The sequence below is a fragment of the Oryza brachyantha genome, chromosome 4 (assembly GCF_000231095.2).
Source record: "Oryza brachyantha chromosome 4, ObraRS2, whole genome shotgun sequence".
NCBI lineage: Eukaryota > Viridiplantae > Streptophyta > Magnoliopsida > Poales > Poaceae > Oryza > Oryza brachyantha.
Genome location: NC_023166.2, coordinates 2185765 through 2206741, shown reverse-complemented (window position 1 = coordinate 2206741; position 20977 = coordinate 2185765). Strand labels below are relative to the sequence as shown.

Below are 20977 nucleotides of genomic sequence, written 5' to 3'. Positions count from 1 at the left end.
ATTACATATCACATATGCTCTCTTAACGTTCGCTTGAATAATAGAAACGGCGCCATCAACAAAATTCATTTTTCCAAGTAGAGTTTGTACGGATACCCGGAAATGATTTTGAACGCTTCGACCGATGAACTTGTCGAGCAATTAATGAAACTATGCGATAGTAAAGTGGTTATGTCGATCAAGATGGTAGAAAATGCGAATAAATACAGTAGTTCGGTGGCAGAGAAACCATGAAAACAATGTTCGGCCCTTATTTTTTGACTTTTTCAAACAAATAAGTCCAATTTATAAATAATCTATAAATAAAAAGATTTGCAAACAAAAAATATTTTATAATTAAAATTTTCTATACGTGTTCTCGTCTATCTAAAAGTAAACATAAAAATATAGTACGATAAACTATCCTAAAATTAATTTTAAATTGAAGTTCTAGAATTTAAATTTTAGTCTGAAACATAAAAATTATCGAAAACATGACGCCCATTCGTTTAAGCGAGAAAAAAAAAAGAAGGGCTCGTGGTCACACCATGATTATACACAATGTTAATAGGTTAAGAAAACAAAAACAGCAAAACCAAAACCAAAATTAAAAACCATTGCTGTACATGATCTGCTAGCCAGTAGGTAGCATCAAACGCAGTTCTGGAACACAAACCCAATCGACGGCGACGACGACGACGACGGCTGATCATTCACGAACGGCGGCACCGCCGGGTGCCACCACCACGCCGGCAGCCTCGTCTTCCCCACGGCGACGCACCGCCCGCCTCCGCCTCCGCCGCCGACCTCCGTGCGCAGCGCATGCCTGCTCGCTGCGGCCGCCGTCATCGCATGGTGGCCGCCGGACGACGGCTGACCGGATGCCGCCGTCGCCGCCGGGGCGGCATGGAGCGGCGTGAGCAGCGGGATTACCTCGGCGTCGGCGGCGGCGCCGGCCTGGACGTCGATGGACCCCGGCGCGAGCGCGCGCAGCCGGAGGCTCCCCTGCCGGCTCGGCTGCCTCGCCGCCGCCCTCTCCCTCGCCGCTGCAACAACGATGACGACGTCGTCGTCCATGGACGCGATCGATCACTGTCTCACGAATTCTGAGAAATGAATGGGTCACGCACTTCACACCGGCGAGCTCGTTAGAGCAGCTTATGCTGAATTTTATATATATAGAGAGAGAGAGAGGCAGGTCAAGGCTGCTTTCTTAATTAGTTGATGAAATATTATATAATGTTTGCGAAAGTTATTTGATGCTTTCTTGGGTAAGTTAAGTTTTAACATTGTTTTGATGGTTCATTTTATTTAGAGTAAATTTAAAAGCATAAATAAGGAATCAAATCATAAGAAAATAAATAATATGTAATTTTTTAAAATAATATTAATATATAAACATAATTGGAAAACAACGATATCAAATAAAAAAACTAGACAATAAAACCAATCCCTGCAAAACTAAAACATAATAAGTTATTAATTTCTTATATAGATATTTTTAATTGTAACGTTTAACATAGCCGTAAACATGGACGCAAAAATAAAAAAAATCTAAAAAATCTAGCAAAAGAATATGATGCAGTGCGTGTCTAGAGTTATCCGGTAGTTTTGACTTGTTGACTGTGGCAGGCAGGGAGAAAACAGGCGGCGGCGTGGAGCCAACCAGTGGGCTCGATCGACCCACCTATGTGCTGTCCTGATTTTTTTTTTTTTTTTGGTTCTAGCTGCTTTTACTTCGTCTTTTTTTTCCCTTCATTTTATAAATAGGTAACGTTGTTAATTTTTAGGCTACGTTATACTCTCCGGATTTTTTATATTTAATTTTGTTGACTTTTATATATAGGTTTATCATTCGTTTGATCTAATTTATTTTTAAAAATATGTAGATATATAAATCATGCTTAAAATTTAATTATTAATAAATTAATCATAAAAAACAAAACATTATTACATAAACTTTTTATAAAACGAGTAATCAAACGTAGGATTAAAAGACAATGACGTCAAACGTAAAAGAGAAGAATATTATTTATTTTATTACGTATATATCACATATTTCATATTTACACAAAGGTTTTAAGTAATACAAAAATTACAACATAGTTAGCAGTATTCTAGATTGGAGTAAATCTGTGATGAACTATAGACAATCTTCTGTGCAGTCCATACGGGCCTGGCCTCTGTAGCCCATTCAGATATTTAGTTGGGCCGTGGCCCATCCAGCCATTCGGCCCAACAAAGACATGGGCCGGGGCCGCCACTAATCCAATTCGTGAGCGCGAGAGGCGACGGCCGGCTGCGGCGATCGCCTCCTTCCGCCGCAATGTCGGGAACCGTGGGTGGAAACCTGACGAACTGAACAAAATCGCATGAACAGAGCAAGAAACAAGCGAATTTACTAAGAAAAATTGGGTGGTCGCCGCAAGACAAACTAATTTAACCTAAACTACAAGATAGAGAATACTTTTAGGGTTCGAATGCTTCCCCTCTCGGCCGGATCGGCTATATATAAAGTGTTTTTCTCTGATTACAAGCTAATGCTCAATTAGAGCTAAACAGTGTTTTAAATAGGATTATTAGATGAAAACGACAACGTAGATGACGTAAACAGTAGCCGATCCTGATCACAGCCGTCAGATCTTCGTAATCCCATCCCGCTTCCATCTCAGTCGTTGATGTAATTTAGGCCTAGCCCTCCTGTCTGCTTTCCTCTGATTCAATATTCAGTAGTATTCAGTCTGAACTTCTTTGGGTCTGACAGTTGCTTCCCCTTGGCATCCTTGTCCTCAAGGATTAAAAGATGGAAACATACTCTGGATGAAAGAGGCATCCTCCCACGTTGCTTCTGCAGGTGTCATGTTTTGCCACAGGATGAGCCATTGAGTTACTACAGCTCCTTGTCTGGGTACCATTCTTCTCTGCAACACAGCTATTGGTTCAGTTTGTACTTTGCCATCAGAACCCACTAAAGGCAGATTTGGAATTGGGATAGCATTCCTTCCCACATGCTTCTTCAGCTGACTCACATGAAACACTGGGTGAATCCCTGAACCATCTGGCAGCAACAGTTTATAAGCTACTGAGCCATTTTGGCAATAACTCTTAATGGGCCATAAAATTTGGATCGCAGTTTAAGAGATCCCCTGATTCCAAATGCATTTTGCCTATATGGTTGTAGTTTCAGATAAACCATGTCTCCAACATCAAAACTCCTTTTTGTTCTTCCCTTGTCAGCAAAATGCTTCATCCTCTCATGTGCTTTACTTAGAGTATCCTTTAGTTGTTGTAAAATCAATTCCTTTTCTTCTAATGTGACTCTAGCTTCAGTTGAAACATTGCAAGGAACTGCAAATTCATTGATCTGAGGTGGGGAGTACCCATATAGAGCTTTGAAGGGTGTCATCTGAATAGAAGTGTGGTAAGAGGTATTGTACCACCATTCAGCCATTCCCAGCCAAGAAGCCCACCTTTGTGGTTCGATGAACGTCATACTCCTCAAATATGCCTCCAAACATTGGTTAACCCTTTCAGTTTGGCCATCGGTCTGTGGATGGTATGCAGTGCTAAATCTCAATTGTACCTGCAGAGCCTTGAACAAGTCCTGAAACAGCTGACTAGTAAAGATCCTGTCTTTATCAGATACAATAGCCAGAGGCATTCCATGCAATTTGTGAACCTGATCCATAAAGACTTTAACAACATCCTCAACTGTAAAAGGGTGAGTGAGAGCTATGAAGTGAGCGTACTTAGTTAACCTGTCTACCACCACCAGGATGATGTCTTTGCCATTTGATTTGGGTAGCCCTTCTATAAAATCCATAGATATGTGAGTCCAGGCCATGTCAGGTACTTCTAGTGGATTCAACAGTCCTGGTATATGCACATGTTCAGCCTTAGTGATCTGACAGGTAGGACATTCCCGAATTAGTTGCTCGACTTCTATCTTTAACCCTGGACAAAAGAACTTCTTGATTCTGTGATAAGTTGCTCTAATACCTGAATGACCACCAAAAGAAGATGCATGATAAGTCTGCAGCAGTAATTGTCTCATGTTAGTTACTTCTCCCACACATATTCTGCCCTTATATCTGAGCAGACCAGCCTCATATGAATAATCTATCTGCTGTCCATCATTTTGATTAATCAGCAAGGTAATTTTCTGAGCTTGAGCATCATTTTCATAGCTGCTTTTAATGTCCTGCACCCATTCTGGAGTCACGGTAGTAATGGCCATACACTCGGCTTCCTCCTCCTGTGGCTGTCTAGACAGTGCATCAGCTACCTTGTTTTCTTTTCCACTTTTATACTCTATCTCATAATCATACTCCATAAGCTTCAGCAAGAGTTTATGCTGAATTCCTTCAATTAGTCTTTGAGTGACCATGTACTTCAAGCTCTGTTGATCTGTTCTTATAATAAGTTTGTTACCCAAAAGATAGTGTCTCCATTTCTTTAAAGCCTCTAAAATGGCCATTGCCTCTTTTTCATAGACCGACTAGGCTGCAGCTCTGGGCCCCAAGGCCTTATTCATGAATGCAATGGGTCTGCCTGACTGCATTAGTACAGCTCCAATGCCACTATTGCAAGCATCAGTTTCTACCACAAAGGCATGTTGAAAATCAGGTAAAGCTAACACAGGACTATTGCATAAACAGGCTTTGAGCTTCTCAAATGCTTTTGTTTGGTTGTCTCCCCACTTAAAAGCATCTTTATTCAGCATATCATGTAATGGTCTACAAATGAGCCCATAGTTTTTGATAAACCTCCTGTAATAACCAGTCATGCCTAGGAAACTTCTAAGTTCTGTTATATCCTTGGGTATTTTCCACTTCAAGACATCAGCTACATTTTTGGGACTAGTAGCCACACCTTCCAAAGAAATGACATGACCCAGGTATGCTACACTGGACTCAGCAAAGGTGCATTTCTTCAATTTTGCTACCAGTTGATTTAGCTTGCAATGTTTGTAACACTTGATGCAAATGATCCTTATGTTCCTCCAGATTTTTACTATAAACCAATATGTCATCAAAGAAGACTAGCACAAATTTCCTAAGAAAAGGTGCAAAGATTTGGTTCATCAATGACTGGAAGGTGGCTGGTGCATTGGTCAATCCAAATGGCATGACTAGGTACTCATAGTGACCTAAGTGAGTTCTGAAGGCAGTTTTTGGTATGTCTTTATCCTGCATTCTAATTTGGTGAGATCCCGACCTCAAATCAAGTTTGGAAAAGACTGCTGCCCCTTTCAATTCATCCAATAAGTCTTCTATGATAGGCATTGGAAACTTGTTCTTGACAATTTGTGCATTCAATTGTCGATAATCCACACAAAGCCTCCATGAACCATCCTTTTTCCTGACCATCACTACTGGTGAAGCATAAGGACTGGAGCTAGGCTGTATTTCCTGTGAATTCAGCAGTTCAGTAATTATCTCTTCCATGGCTTCCTTTTTATAGTGTGGTACTCTGTATGGCCTGATGTTAGGTGGTTCAGAGCCTGCCTTAAGTTCAATTGAATGATCACAATGCCTTCTTGGTGGTAACCCTTGTGGCTCCTGAAATACTGCCTGATACTTGTGCAGGATTGATGCAATTTCTGGAGGAACTTTTCTTTCTGCTTCTGCTTCCTCATTCTGCTCAGTCACTGCATAAATGTGTATCAGGCATCCCATAGCCCCCTTCTTGAGTAACTTATCCACCACTTTATAATGTGTTATGAAATTTTTCTTCGGGCTAGTGAAGTCATGGAATTGGATTTTCCTTCCTTCCTTGGTGATCTCTAGAATTCTCTTCTTAAGGTCGAAACCAATAGGGCTATGTTGATAAATCCAGTCAGCACCTAAGATAATATCATATCCCTTTAATTCAATGATACTGAACTGATCACTGAATTTGGTGCCCTGTATGATATATTCTGTCTCAGGAACCATGTAACCAGATTTCAGCTCTCCCCCTCCAGCCACTGTGACCCTTTTTGGCTTAGTAGTGATGAGTTGACATTGATTCTTAACCGCAAATTTTTTATCCATGAAAGTAGTAGTGCTACCACTATCTACTAACCCCACAGCCTGTTTGCCATTGATTTGTATCATAAGAGAGAAAGTGTCTGTCCTGGTTGTTCCTTGAATTGCACTCAGTGAGATACTCATTAGTTGTTCATCTTCCTAAGGACTCCTAGGAGCTGTTTTGAAATCAGGTTCATCTTTCTCCTCTTCATCAGTACCCTCTTCTTTTTCATCCTTTTCCTACAGTAATGCATACACTGCCCTTTTTATCTTACATTGATGCTTAGGGTCCCAAGGCTCCTTAGAATACCAGCATTTTTTCCCTTCTCTGCTAGTATTAATTCCCTTATCTCCAGTCTTAGCTATAATCAGCTTGGAATTTGAGTTATGCCCCACAAACCTTGGTTTCTGAAAAGAATTGTTGAGATTGGGTTTCCTAGCCAATGCAGCCTTCTCATAATTCTTGGCATACCAATAGGTGTCGAACAATCCCTGTGGTTTATGTCCACATAAATCATGTTTAATCTCCCCCCTCAAACCTCCAATGAAGCAACTTGTAAGGAATGGTTCTTGAATATACGGATGTTCCCTTCTGACCATATCCATGCATTCTTCAAATTTATCTATGTACTGATTCACAGATAGCCCATGTTGTTTCACATTCTGGAGCATTTCTACTGCTTCATGAATATTGGCATCAGAAAATCTAGTACATACCATAGCACACCATTGAGGCCAAGATATAGTCTGCCAATGAAGTGGTACTCCTCTAAACCATGTTGCTGCCCTTCCTTGTAAATGAGCTAGAGCCAAATTAACCCATTGATCTCCAGGTGTCCCAGTTAATTCATAAAACTTTTCACACTGCTTAAGCCAATTTACTGGTTCTTCTCCTGAAAATAATGGAATCTCCAATCTGGGCCCCTTTAAGACAGCTTCAGCATAAGTGTTTCCTTCCCCTTGAGGTCCCAAGTAAACATTCCTCTGAGCATCAAACATTTGCACCCCTGCATTGAATCTGAATGGTGCTCCTCCCATGACATTTCCCATGATTGTTTGGTTAGTAAAGCCTGGAGGAATCATACCAGAATTCAGCAGTGGTGGATTTGGTTGAGTTCCCATTATTCCCTGATTGGTGGAGTTTGGTATAACCCTGAGCTGAGCTGCCACCTCGCCTCCTTCACCAGGTGCTCTGTTGTGATTACTTCCCTCTGGTAATTCAGTGTCTCTCGTTGGTCCTCCTTCTCCGGAGCCTTCCCCTGGTGGTTCATCATCTTCTGCATTTTTTTTCTTGAAGAAATCCAGTAGCAAGTCCTTGATCTCCTTCACCTCAGATCTCAGCGCCTTCAGCCCCGACACTTCCTTCTTCAGATTAGCTAATTCTGTCCTGACTTCTGCCAACTCTTCCCCCTCAACCATAGATCCCTGTGACGTGTCTTGCTCACCATACACTGACTTGAGGTGAATCTGATCTACCGCCGCCTGCGCCGCCGAAATGAACCCTCACCAGCGCCGCCAGAAAAATCCACACGACCAGGGAATTTTACGGTCGCAGAAATACGAACAGCTCCCAACCCTAGGCGTGCTCGTTGCCCGATCCAAGGAAGGATCTGAGCTCTGATACCTCTGTCAGGAACCGTGGATGGAAACCTGACGAACTGAACAAAATCGCATGAACAGAGCAAGAAACAAGCGAATTCACGGAGAAAAATTGGGTGGTCGCCGCAAGACAAACTAATTTAACCTAAACTACAAGATAGAGAATACTTTTAGGGTTCAAATGCTTCCCCTCTCGGCCGCATCGGCTATATATAAAGTGTTTTTCTCTGATTACAAGCTAATGCTCAATTAGAGCTAAACAGTGTTTTAAACAGGATTATTAGATGAAAACGACAACGTAGATGACGTAAACAGTAGCCGATCCTGATCACAGCCGTCAGATCTTCGTAATCCCATCCCGCTTCCATCTCAGCCGTTGATGTAATTTAGGCCTAGCCCTCCTGTCTGCTTTCCTCTGATTCAATATTCAGTAGTATTCAGTCTGAACTTCTTTGGGTCTGACACGCAAGCTACCGCCGCCGCGGGTCAAGGTAAGCACACGCGCTCCGCCCTCCTCCTCCTCCTACTCCTCCTGCTTTGTTGGTATCATTGAGTGGATCGGTTTGGTATCTCGTTTGATTTGGTGACCTAGCGCTGCTTGCTTGCTTGGGTATTTGCTCTCTGCTGCTGCTGTTTGAGGATGGGATTCGAGCCCAGATTGTTCGTGTTTGCTCACTTTTCTCACCCCAGTTCAGTTAATCTGTTGCGAATTTTGTTCATCATTCGCTGCGCGTCGGAGTGCGTAGTTCTAGAAAAGAAAATTGTGCTGAATTTGTCGCGGATTCGTTCAATCAGGACGTTCAGTCGCTTCGTGTTGGAGTAACTAGTTACTTATCCTTGTTTATTCCAAGCAAATCATTGACGCTAGAGTTCACCAACTTGCTTATCTCTTACGCCAGTACTTACTCTCTCTCTCTATTTTAATTATGCCGATCATTCCTCTTATTCAAAAAATTGTGTAATTATTATTTACTTTGTTGCAATTGGACTTATTTCTAAATATATTTTAATTATAGCTTATATTTTGCATATTTGCATTTTTTTTCTAAATAAAACGAATAGTCTGTAATAAAAAACGCCTCCATCTCATATTATAAGCATAAGCAAAACGATTGCAGTGCCAGTAATGGTTTCTTCTTTCTTGGAGCAGGGTTGTGAACTCATGCGCATTGAGTAAATTTCAGGAAGATGAGCAATGGATGTATGCCATGGGGTGTGGGTGCCTGAAGTCCAAGTGCGTCAATCTCAGGTGTGAATGCCTCAAGGCGTGCCTTCCTTATTTCAATAATAGATTATACACATACCTGTATTTTAGGGAGATGCGCATGTGTTTGGATTGGCACGGCAAACATAAACGTGAATGAAATCAGATGTTTTCTTATAGAAGATCTTGTTTAGTTTCCATTAATTTATATCAAAGTTGGACCTCCATTATTCAAGAAATAGCAAGATTTTCCCACTTGAGAGATTCTGCTTTTGTTGCTGATCGGGCTGATGAAACCATTCATACAGACTGAATGATTTGTTGCAATGTTTATATCACCTGAAAACACACTATGATCTTCCTGCAGCAAAACAGCCCTGAACTAGAAGTAAAATTCCTAAGAGACATCACATTTTTAATATTTTCGCAAACCAGAAGGACAAGAAACAAATGTTTAGCTGATTAGTTCAGAAATTTGCACACTGATGGTGATGGAACGATATTTTCTGCCTGATGAAAATCCAAAAAATTGTAGTTGACATACAAGTCAAAGCTTCTTGTTTTTTGAAGCGGTGATACCTGTTCAGGAAGGAAGGGAAAATAAAGGACTAATTAAGGCAACAGCTCGCATTAGTTTTTTCTGCATTCTGTTGTTTTTCATGCCTCTTCATTAGGTATAGATGATGGATATGGCTATTTTTTCTCTTACAGCACGACGTGAGGTGCACTGCATTACTGCAAAATGCCAGTGTATAGACTGTGATATCGTCCCCAGAACAAAACAGAGTGAGTATAGTAGGCTGTTATTTCTGTTTCCTTGTATTATCACATCATAAGTGTGTACTCAATTGATTTGGGGTCGCTTGAAAACACCACATTTTTTTCTTCTTCCATGTCATTTGTCTCTCTTGACTATATTTAACTAACCTACTTTATACAAACACCTGAACAGCTCAGAGTGATGCTAGTTCCCTAACCTATGAAGAACCTAGGATGGCAACACCACACAATATGACGAGACTTTGGATCAAAACAAACGTCTAACAAATTTTGTAAGTTTTTTTTTGTGCACACTTGTGTAGTTTGCTAGTAGAAACTGTAAATGTAATTAGCATTTACATTGTGCTGAAAAATTCTATGATCGGATTGAATGGAATCCTGATGGTCTGCTCTTTTGTGCAGTAACAGTGATAACTGATAACCACTTTCCGTTCATGATGCATTTTAATTTACATCCTCAACCTCAAGAAAATAGCTACTTTCTGCCAAAAATGCAACTGTAAACACAAACAGGTTTAAGTATCCCTTTTGACAAAATGCCAAAGCATGGTGAGACCTTTTCATACTCTTTGATCATTCAAAACTTGTCGTCTATACCGTGTTGTCTCAGGTAGTTCAAGTAACTGCCAATGGGTTTCAACCCAACGCATCATGCTACAGTAACTCAAACCAACCAAAACCAATCCATCCATCCCCTCCCAAAACCCAAGCCAGCCCAACCCATTTGCTACCTGAAACCAAACCAACTCATTTCATTCTTATGGTTCAATCCACTCACCAATCCATTTCAACCCATTTTCAACCCGCACCGCAGGCACTCAACCAATTGATCCATTCACATAACAGCAATCATCCTGGTTTCTGTTGTCACCTTTGGTTAATATCATCCATACTGTTGCTAAAGAGGTATATACACGTTTCACCACCTATATGGAATAGTTTTTTTTTTTTTGGGTCATGCAAAAGTTATTTCTGCCTCTTAATCTCTTATGTTTGTGGGAATCCTGAATATATAGATTCTTCAGTGATGAGAGGACAAGTAGCATTAAGTATAAATATGATTGCAAGTACAAGGGGCCTCAACTGCATTATTGTTAGGAAAAGTATCAAACAAGCACTAGGTCACATATGCCCACTCCATACAAGTAGCAGAGCACACTACTAGATGTAACATAGAACAAGGACAACAAAAGCCACCATTAAGGTGAGCATGTAGTATTACAAGCTACCAAACCAACATTCCCCTATACATAGTTAAACACTCTTTCCATGTACTTTTGCAACTGTGTGGTGACACACAAAGCTACACCTTTCCATTAGCGTGATCTGTCGAGGCCAAGTCGCGAGCTGATCCATTTGCTGACATCGTCCATTTCTTCAGGGATGGTATAGTGGCCTAGCCTGCATGGTCATAAACATGTTAATCCTGCTATAGTTGGGGGGGGGGGAAGAATTTTTGTAATGTGTTGTCTATGCATATTCATCTGTACCCATTGTAGGATTTGAAATTCAGATACAAGAACCCTGAGGAACGCAGAGTGTCGACTGATCTGTCAGCATTCCTGTAGGGTACAACCTCATCCACTGCAAGAACACACATAATTTAGAACAGGATGGCACATGGACTTGTTAGGAGTAGTAATAATCAACTAGTGAATATACTGTTTTTGGAGGGAATGCTACATGGATTAACAGCGTAATCTGCTACCTCTTCCATGACTTAGTAGGATCGGCAAGGAGGCAGCTCTTCTTGCAGCCATGTGTGAACTCTCCATCTTGCTCCTCAGGGTCCTAGAACAAACACTGATTCAGGAACATCTAGATCCAACAATTGTTTGGCAGATCTTGCATCGAGTAGCAAAGTGTCACCTGGAGCAAGGGAGCCAGCCACTCAAGCTGATGACTGCACTGAGTGTGATTGGGTAGGGCATGCCGCTTGCGAATTTGCCATGAGCGTAGCATGCTGCAGAGTGGAGGGCAGCAGCTGCACCCATGCTGAAACCACCAATCCCAACCTTCACTGCACTTGCAAAACATGGAAATCAGTGGAATGAATGGTCACCGGCTTCTGTATCTGAAGAACATATTTACTTTGTGCTAGTTCTGTACTTGATCGAATAAGGATCACTTTGAAAAGAAAAATGGATAAATACTAATCGATAAGATGGTAATATATCTTTCGCATGACTAGGAGTAGCATGGGTGATTGGATTGAAGTCATCCTAGAACTAGTACCATCAGGTGGCTCTGATGACAACAGGTTTGCAATATGTGCAGCTGAAGCATCCAGTCCTTCAATATCATCGTGGCCATCCACTGAGATATCGTCCACATCAAACCCTGTTTCAGTTCCATAAAAATGTTAATCGGTCAATCCTTGGACATCAGAGAAGTGGTAACACTCATAGTTTCTCAGACTTCAGAGAGATGGTAGCATAGAAGTGTTGAATACAGGCATTCCCAGCTTAGTTCCAATGAAGAAGAAGAAGAAGCTCACATGCAGTGCAAGGGAATCCACCGAAAGCAGTGACTGGCCGGGTTGCTGCGGTGGGGCAAATCCACTTGATCTACATCAGCATAAGCATCAAGGTGAATAAACCAATGTACAGAGAAAACTGTTGTTAGTTGCTATTAAACATTTTCTTGAATGATAGTTGCTACTGAGCATGATGAGCAACAGTGATCTGGAGACAACTCACTGATGTTAAGGGAACTTTGGATGATTTGCCATCCTACCGGGAGGCGTATTACCAAATGCCACTTTCTTCGTGAACTTTAACTATTTGCCACCAGTCTCATAGGTTTTGTTGATTCAATGTTACTTTTGTCTAGTTTTATAGGATTATAGCTATACACTGGAATTTGAATTATAAATTATATTATGTAGAAAAAAGTTTATGAACAAGTACAATTTAGAATATAGGTAAATGGTTTCCATGTAAAAATATAATTATAAAATTTTAAATTCAAATTAACAATTAGAAAATAATTATTATCAACATAAGAGATCCAATATAGCTATAATCCTAGGCAAAGGTGACACTGAATCAACAAAACCTATAGGACGAGTGGCAAATAGTTAAAGTTCACGAAGAAAGTGGCATTTGAGAATGCGCCATCCGGGAGGATGGCAAATCATCCAAAGATCCGATGTTAAGAGAGACTACTGTGTGCTATTTGGGGAATAAGGATAATATGTATGTCTATCTGCATCTATCATATGTGTATGGGTGTCTGAAGTACAAAGTATTGATGCTTACATTTGGCAATGAAAGAGAATCCAGGAGCTGGGACCAGCTGAAAAATGTGGAATGAACAAAACAGAGAAAAAGGAACAGATCAGTGCACTATATCAGGAAAAGAATTGCAGCTACAACTAGTAAAGATATTCTGTTCCAGATTCTCTGAAGATTATGGATTAGCACATCATATATGTATAAACAGCAAATGTCGGCTAAAAGTATCCTTGAGAAAGGAGAAGCTAGGGAGAGTGGAGATAGGAACATCTGGAACTGCAAACTGGAATATATCAGATCAGACAGAAGAGAGAACAGAACAGTAGTGAACAAAACTTTTTTTGCAAGTTGAGAAACTAGCCTGAATTCCATAGCTTATCTGAAGAGAATAAACGATTAGCTTCCTTTAAAAAAAATAATGTGCAAGTATCCCAGTTGATGATATTTTCAGTTACTGAATAGGAAAGAGTGGGCAATGAACATCTTCAGCTGATCTTAGCATGGCAAAGGCATACTTAACTAGTAAAGGGCAACTAATAGCCTCATCTTTTCGCTTTTGTTTATGTTTATGAGCCAAAATTTAAATTTTTAATTTTAAATTAGAAGTTGATTTCGGGGGTTTTTTGTCATAATTTATTTTTCAGCATTTGCTTTTAGATCGCTAAGAACACATGTATAAAAGTTTTATTTACAAATTATTCTTTGTTTGCAATTATGTCGTTTCGTTTTTTTCCTCAATAAGCCATTAAAAACTCTGTTTTAATGGAGTGACCCAAGATATTCTAATTTAGTGCCTTGTCATAAACGATGGTGTTATTTACTTGTTTTGAAAAGTAGGAATCTTTTATGAGCTAGTTTATAATATATATGCAATATCTATATACCATTATCCCACATCAATTAGAAGTATCTGACATTCCTCTCCACTTCTAAATGGAAAGTGAGAGAGTATTATCTATGTCCTTGGTGGTGCAGAAGGGCTTATTTGGTGTACTGTGTGCAGAAGGACAAGAAAAACATTTAGCTTTAAGTAAAGCAATACTAGGAATATATGTATGCATGTACAAACAAAAAGGACAAATCAATCATTTCTAGCAGAAAGACACAAAGGGAATAAAGTGTTTGCATCCACATTGCCATGATCAAGCTCTCCTCCTAGCTTGCCTAGTACAGTTCATTTGCATCCTTTTTGCATGAGTAGACAAACATTGTGAAAGAGGCAATGGCTGTATGTGAAGCTAGCAGGACACTATGTAGTACCTTGCACCATTGTCACCTAGGCCATGGAGCCACACAATGGTGGCCTGGTGCCTCCCCTTTGGCCTCACCACATATGTCCTCCCGTACTCGACTCTCCGACTGCCCCATCCACCTGAATCAAAAAATTCACATCTTCCTCAGCATTGTTCTTTGGAACCTACATGACACCTTGGGGTTGGAATGGAGAACACAAATTACCAGAAGAGATGCCTCCATAATAGCTCATGCTGTTCTTCTGCAGCAAGTGCTCTGTTCACTGATACTGCTAAGCTATGGAACTGCTTGCTTATGCACTGAATGTATCGAAGAGTATGAAGGGCACAACCCCAGTTGGCCCGTATTTATAGTCAAAACTCTGAAGAGGGAATATATGTTGGACAATCCCTTGAATCTGCATCGCTGGACAGTGCTGTTTTTCGCACTGTGCTCGCTGCAAGCTGTCATGGGATGAGCATCTGGAGTCTGGAATTGCTCAAGGTATGGGCAGAGATAAAAAAGATTGAGGCATTTTCTTCTAGAGCTCAGAATCCTGTACAATACTTACAACATTGCACACAGAGATGCAGACACGGTGGCAGTGATGAATAAAGGTTTCATGCAAGCAAACTAAGGCCAGAGGATGCATTTCGCACACAGATTATCATGATGCATCTGTGGCAGTGGAGAGGGAACCATAATATATATTTTTTTTCTTTCCTATCTTTTTCTTTTCTCAGTTTGTGTCCACCAAGCATTTATCTGCTTATTGGATGGTGTACTAAGGTCCACTGCCTGCTGCCCACAAATTGATGCAACTCCGTATGGGACAACCTTAAATAAAATGGCAAAGGAATAAGCATAAGTAAACTTATTGTATTGCCATTGAGCTTTTCTTTTGCCATCATAGTTACAAGTTACTACTAGATGGAACTCAGAAGTTATTGCTGAAGGTATCATAAATCTGTGGAATTTCAGAAAGACAAAACCTATTCCAATGGTGGAAATTCGACGTGGAAGACAAAGCAGAAAGATTTGTTTTCCTGGGAATACACAAAAGAATTGTGCATCCTTGCACTAACATTAGGAGAAAGCAAGGCGGAAACAATTATATACCGCAACTTGTTTTCGTATACCATCATGATATAGTGAAGAGTCCAGAAAGGATGATTACATGGATTGAAATATCTATCAGGTGTCGACACCAAATCAACATGGGTATGGGAACCAAATCAGGCAGAAATGCAAGTCCACTTGCTGGTTTCAGCATAAACGTGGTGCACTCTTCAGTCTTCATGAAGGTACAGATACTAGCTTGCAATAGTTGTTCTTACTATGAAGTGTTACAGATGTAATTATATCAACTGTTAAATAGAAACCCTTGAATTACTTTTGTTTCAAACTAGTTAGGCATCTGGATGTTCCTGATTTCCTTTTCTTTTGGTAAAAAAGGGAAATACTCCCCATGTCAATTACAACAGCACAGTGTCTAAATGCGAAAGGAAAACATTCCAGGTTTTCCATAAAAAATTGGCTCACTTCAGACTGGAAACTGCTCAACCATGATAAGTCCTAGTGAAATTGGTCGTGTTTTACATATTTGGGCTATGTGATTGAATGTTACTAAACCAGTATGACAACTATAATCCTTTTTTTTCTGAGGCGAGCAGCTTTTCTGTAGGTTTGCTTGCCAAGAAAGGTGGGCACCTTTGCCAGTATGCTTGATTCTTCTGTAAAATGGAGGACAGTTGATACCGTCTCAACGATGCAGAATAAAGATGGGTTAAGAAAATCAGAACTCAGAAGTCAACTATAAATGACCTCTAGTGAAAAATTTTTGCATCACATTTTTTAATAAAAAGGTTTTCATATGGTGTTCTGGTGATAGCCCCACTATGCACAGTAAGAATCACATGCCATTCTCCTTTTTTTGTTTTCTAATGATTGGGATGGGTAATGTGGGGGGCAGCTCAAGCCAAAATATGTGATCTATATTTCATTGTTGTCTCTATCTTAGCATCAGAGGTTTGAGGCTGCAGCAGGCTAGATGAATCTATTTCATCAGATTGGATCATTAGCCACCTGATCTTGCTTTCTCATGCTGCAAATTATAGTCCTATTACCCTATGATTGTGTTGTACCCTAGTACTAGGAGCCTGCATATTCCTTCCTATGAATATAGTTCATTTCTTTATCGCACATGCTTCTATGAAGAGAAAGTTATGTAAAGTTAGAAAAATATTCTCAAAAAGGCCACGCACAAAATATGGGATTTGTCATTAATACAAAAAGCATACAGTTAAGGAAGATATGAGCACAGGAGAAGATATATTTTTGTTTAAATGCTCTATGTTTCATCCTCTAGTGATTGCAGTTCCTTGCAAGGAGGTTTCTGATCACAGATTCAGTTAGGTAGGATCTCCTAAGTCAGCTCCCACTAAGGTCAAATCTCTGAGCAAAGCAGGCAAATATTATTCACTGTAGTAAGATGTCCACAGCAAGGTTTAACAGAAGTCAACTTCCAGGATGCAAGAGGGAATGTCCTACATGAAAGATCGCGGCCGCCATTAGCTGAGGAATTAATGCCTTTCAAAGTACTGGGCCATTCTACATGCTTCTAACTGCCTTGCTTGATCTCCAGTAAAATCTCATCCTCTCGTTTCTACTTCATGCTTTTTATGAGATAACATTTTCTATCTCATACCACTGATAGTTCAAGTACTAATATTTTCTTCTTTTTTGGAGTACTTTGCTGTGTAGATGTCATTCTCCCATGCTCTTTTAACTTTTAGACTTCTGGAAAGTAATTCGGAAGAGAGAAAAGATAGAAATGCAAAGTGTTGTTACCGTCACCATAGTAGAATTACTATCAACCTTAGGCAATCCAAAACAAAAGGGAATATTTGTTTGTTTTAAGTTTTAAGTTTGAAGTTTGAGACATAACATATTTAATCCATGGCCTATGGGCTAGAGAACAAAAGACTGAATATTGTGGCCTTCCAACAAATTATGATATGATCTCACATAGGTCAAAGTAGAAAATTATTTCATCGGTTGGCTGCCATTCTGTTTTTGTTACAATATTAACCGTGGTGTTCTCATCAGGAAAAGGGAAATGAAAAATGGAAAAGACATGGCTATGGTGATTAGGTAGATTAAGCATGCTCACCAGATACACCAGGTGGAATGTATTCTATGAGTTTTCTGTAATTTCCTTTTAAATTAATTCAAATAGTCTGGCACGATTTGAGTTGGCAAACAGTTTAGTACCTTATTTACTGTTCTTGCCTTTTGCCGGACGTACTACAGTAGTTTTTTTTTTCTGTTCATCATTTCTACTCTGTATTTAAAACTCTTAACCCTTGTCCAAGGCATAACTCCTGCTCTTCTTTTTTCAGAAATAAGAAATTATCAACTTACCATATAACTTCATGACTATAATATGCAAGATGTCACTTTCTGTTGGCATCAGAAGCAATTCTGTTTCTAGGTCATGCATTGCACCGGCAAAAGAATGCCAACAGAACAGAATAATTATGATTGAGCAATTGCTTTCTATCGTTGTTCTGTCTAAAGGAATGTGCATATATGATATGATAACTTCAGCATCCAAACAACATGAAGTTAAGTTTGCCATCTTGCCATCTCAATTTCCTCACATTAGCTTGTCTCAAGCAAGCTAATATGTTAACCACTTCCTACCTGAATGATAACTATGAGCAGGCACAAAATAGAAAAATGAAATATAGGGAATGCATCATATCTTTCAATCAATACATGTTATGACAGATAATGAAGGAATGTTGTGTGTTCTACTCATTCTGTACACACATGTAATCATTTTTAGGCTGTTTATGAGAGATTGAGGTTTATACTGAAACACTTTGATGCCTCTTATTAAATAAGGTACAGTTAGAGTATGATGAAAAAACAAATCTGAATTAGATGTGATTGATGGGACCAAAAAGTATTATATAAATAAGTATATTTATAGGTAAATTTAAATGCTTATATTTATGGATAGAGTGAGTATAAAAAGTATTTCTAGATGAAAAATGTCTAAAACTATTAATATTGACTGCAACAAAAATACAAACTGGCAGATTAATTGCTTAAAGTATTTCCTTAATGCTAAAACCTTTTTTATATCAATACAAATTTGTATAAAATTTAATACTCAAAGCAACTCGAACACCATAAGAAATCAATAATGTAAAGTACAAAGAGTATCCATCCAAATCCAAGATGTTAGAAAAACATGCTCAAAGTTGAAAGTAGTAAAAGAATCAGACCATTATCTCCAAGATGTGGCCTATAAGCATAGAGTTACTTAGGATGTGTTCGACTTCGTCAGCATTGCTTCCCTAACCTATATTCTCTCATTTTTTATATGCACTCTTCTCGAACAGCTAAAAAATATGTTTTTTGCAAAAATTTTCTATAGAAGAGTTGTCTTAAAAAAAAATATATCAATCCATGTTTCAAGTTTTTCATAGATAATAATTAATTAATCATATCACAAACATGGCCCTAGTGTGTAAAATGTCAATGCGTAGCTTCCAAAGCCACACAACAAGAAAAATGTGGCGGTGTCGAAAGAACATACAACAGTACTCAACACATTTCAAAACACGGTGGCTGATTTATATTGCACATAGAGCAAATGAAAATTGAAATAGTTACTCCATCCCTGGTTAGTTTTTGGGCGAATAGCTAAATTGATCCTTCAAGTTTCACATAAGGCTCAGTTTGGTCCTTGATATTTTAGTCTGTCCATTTTACGCCTTTGAGTTTTAATTTTAGTTCAAATTTGTGCTTAGAACCAATTAGAGAACATATGGTTAAACCTAATCAATGTCTTTCATGATAAATGACTTTTATACCCTTTTATTCACATATGTAAGAAAAAGAAACAAAATTAATATGCCTCACTACTATAACAGAAGTAAGTGCGGTGCCAGATCACTGAAACGTGTCTTTTTTAAAGGAGTGTAGATACAAAACAAAACAATAATAAAGTACACATCGAAATAGAAAAGGAAAAAAAATTTAAGGTGCACCGAAATTTCTGTGAACCATCCATTGTGATTTGATCTAAGGGTCACTGTACCCTCTTACCTCATAGGTGGCATGAGTCAATTATTAATTGTCATTTAATTCATTTAATGATAATTATTCAATTGTAATGAAGAATGTAACAAAATTTTCTTATATTTTTATAATGATAATTCATACATAATAAAATTTATTCAGGTAAAGTTTTATTCTTTTTAAATTATATTGCAGCCCCGCACTAAAACTGAAAATCATTTTATTAGATGTAGTGGAATTTTTGAAATAATTTTCATTTTTACTGGTATTGGAATTTGTGTTTATCATAATAGTATTTCGAGGTTCAAAATGCATGTGTTTTTATCATAAGTATAGAAATTATTTGTTTACTTTTATTTAATTTGAATATATTCCATTAAAAAATCAATTTTTGAATCAGATATCTGAAATCAACGTATTCATTTATTCCATTGACATGTAGGACCCATTTTCTAATGGGTGTTTACTCTTTGGTAGGTTAGTCACATGCAAATTAAATTTAGGTGAGACAATTATGCCCAACAATACTTTTCTTTTTTGGCTATGTTGTACAGGTGGAAACCAAAAATAATTTATAAATAAATTTTTTAATGTATATATTCTTAGCAGTTTCGTTACCGCGGTAACAGCCGCGGTTACCACGGTAACCTGCTTCTCCGTGGAGGTGCGGTATGGGATGTACCACAGTTTTGAGTTTAAATTTGAGGAGAATTTAAATATTTTGAGAAAATTTAATGGAAAAATATATGTTGTATAGGTTGATATATATTATAGTTTTGTCAAAGAAATTCATGTAAAATGTGTATTTTAGACGTAATTAAAAATCATAACAAAAAATTTTGGAGGAAAAAATTAAAAAATAGCACAGTTTTTACAGCCGAAACCGCACAGTTTTGCATGGTTTCCACCATTCTCATGCACTTTTTCGGCAAGCATTAGCTGCGGTTACCGTGTGAAACCACATAACCGTGCGGTAACCGCGATTATCGCATATTTTGAGTTCAAATTTTTGATTTTCAAATTCATCGTGGTTTTTATAGTATCCATGGTTATCGTGCGGTAGCAACAATAGAAACGGGAAGTAGAACCTGATTCTTAGCAATATAAAAACTAAAATGGGAAAAATAAACATTTGTTGAAAAACTCCAAAATCAACTCTAATTTAATATTAAACATTTAAATTTTGGCTTTTAAAAGGTACCATTTGAAGGATGAGATATATTTTTCCAATCCCATTACTCGAACATGCCCAAATATTGTCCAAGAAGACAGAGAGAAAGCCATACACGTTTTGTAATCTCATCTGGCCATTGTAGGCTAATACAACGATGCATTTCAACTGATGTAAGTTGTAACTTTCGGGCACCAAAAAATTATCTCATTTCGGGATATGAAACTCATATGATTCCCCTCGTCATATTCAACAGTTGAACTTTCTTACAGGAAAAAAGGAACAAATCTCACAGAATCACATGTACATTAAGTTTCAAAAACCTACTTGTTTTTATATGGGACATAACCATAGGTATTATGGTTTTAAAGCTTAATACAACTACACATTTGACTGTTATTTAATCCATCGTAGTTATATGTTTAAAAATTAGATGTAAAATTACATCAGATTTCTAATCCTTCTGACACATCAAATACAGATTGTTGATGTCACCTAAGATTAAATAATTTTTTTATTTTGATATAGTACCAACTTAAATTGATTAATGCATGGTTTTATAAACTTGTCACACCGTATTATCAGAGTTACATGCCGCGTGCCTATGGGTGGTTATGGGCGAAGACTCTTGGATCATTTCGCAACCCTATTCAGCACCTACAACTTTTTA

The 20977-nt window shown here is 38.6% G+C and overlaps 2 protein-coding genes and 2 long non-coding RNA genes across 6 annotated transcripts; 2 read left to right on the top strand and 2 right to left on the bottom strand.

Annotated features, from left to right (window-relative positions):
* Positions 1 to 484: 484 nt before the first annotated feature.
* Positions 485 to 1106, bottom strand: LOC121054171. The gene has a single exon (XM_040523112.1). It carries the CDS (start codon positions 1054 to 1056, stop codon positions 631 to 633), a length of 426 nt encoding a protein of 141 aa, XP_040379046.1. The 5' UTR covers positions 1057 to 1106; the 3' UTR covers positions 485 to 630.
* A 6863-nt stretch (positions 1107 to 7969) lies between these two features.
* LOC102720135 lies at positions 7970 to 12354 on the top strand. Of its 3 annotated transcripts, XR_005811582.1 has the most exons (5): positions 7970 to 8080; positions 8740 to 8838; positions 9505 to 9579; positions 9746 to 9845; positions 11851 to 12354. It is a non-coding gene; the product is annotated as an uncharacterized LOC102720135 (long non-coding RNA). The 3 variants fall into 3 exon arrangements; XR_005811583.1 differs by lacking the exon at positions 11851 to 12354 and having other exon boundaries at positions 8046 to 8080; positions 8774 to 8838; XR_001550134.2 differs by lacking the exons at positions 7970 to 8080; positions 11851 to 12354 and adding an exon at positions 8214 to 8249.
* LOC102719855 (acyl-protein thioesterase 1 homolog 1-like) lies at positions 10434 to 14315 on the bottom strand. Its single transcript, XM_006652039.3, has 9 exons — positions 14268 to 14315; positions 14070 to 14181; positions 12834 to 12870; positions 12071 to 12140; positions 11809 to 11913; positions 11443 to 11593; positions 11282 to 11364; positions 11064 to 11157; positions 10434 to 10974 (listed from the first exon to the last, which is right to left on the bottom strand). The coding sequence occupies exons 1-9, from the start codon at positions 14293 to 14295 to the stop codon at positions 10890 to 10892; spliced, it is 765 nt and encodes a 254-aa protein (XP_006652102.1). The 5' UTR covers positions 14296 to 14315; the 3' UTR covers positions 10434 to 10889.
* A 708-nt stretch (positions 14316 to 15023) lies between these two features.
* LOC121054172 lies at positions 15024 to 17424 on the top strand. Its single transcript, XR_005811584.1, has 3 exons — positions 15024 to 15346; positions 15727 to 16487; positions 16571 to 17424. It is a non-coding gene; the product is annotated as an uncharacterized LOC121054172 (long non-coding RNA).
* Positions 17425 to 20977: the final 3553 nt, after the last annotated feature.

What these genes read in the sequence shown, in the direction of transcription:
- LOC102719855 (XM_006652039.3), bottom strand. Translation starts at nt 14,295, where the DNA reads ATGAGCTATTATGGAGGCATCTCTTCTG. An exon ending in TTATGGAGGCATCTCTTCTG is followed by an intron (nt 14,182 to 14,267) that starts GTAATTTGTGTT and finishes TTTTTGATTCAG; the next exon opens with GTGGATGGGGCAGTCGGAGA. An exon ending in TGGATTCCCTTGCACTGCAT is followed by an intron (nt 11,914 to 12,070) that starts GTGAGCTTCTTC and finishes GAACTGAAACAG; the next exon opens with GGTTTGATGTGGACGATATC.
- LOC121054171 (XM_040523112.1), bottom strand. Translation starts at nt 1,056, where the DNA reads ATGGACGACGACGTCGTCATCGTTGTTGCAGCGGCGAGGGAGAGGGCG.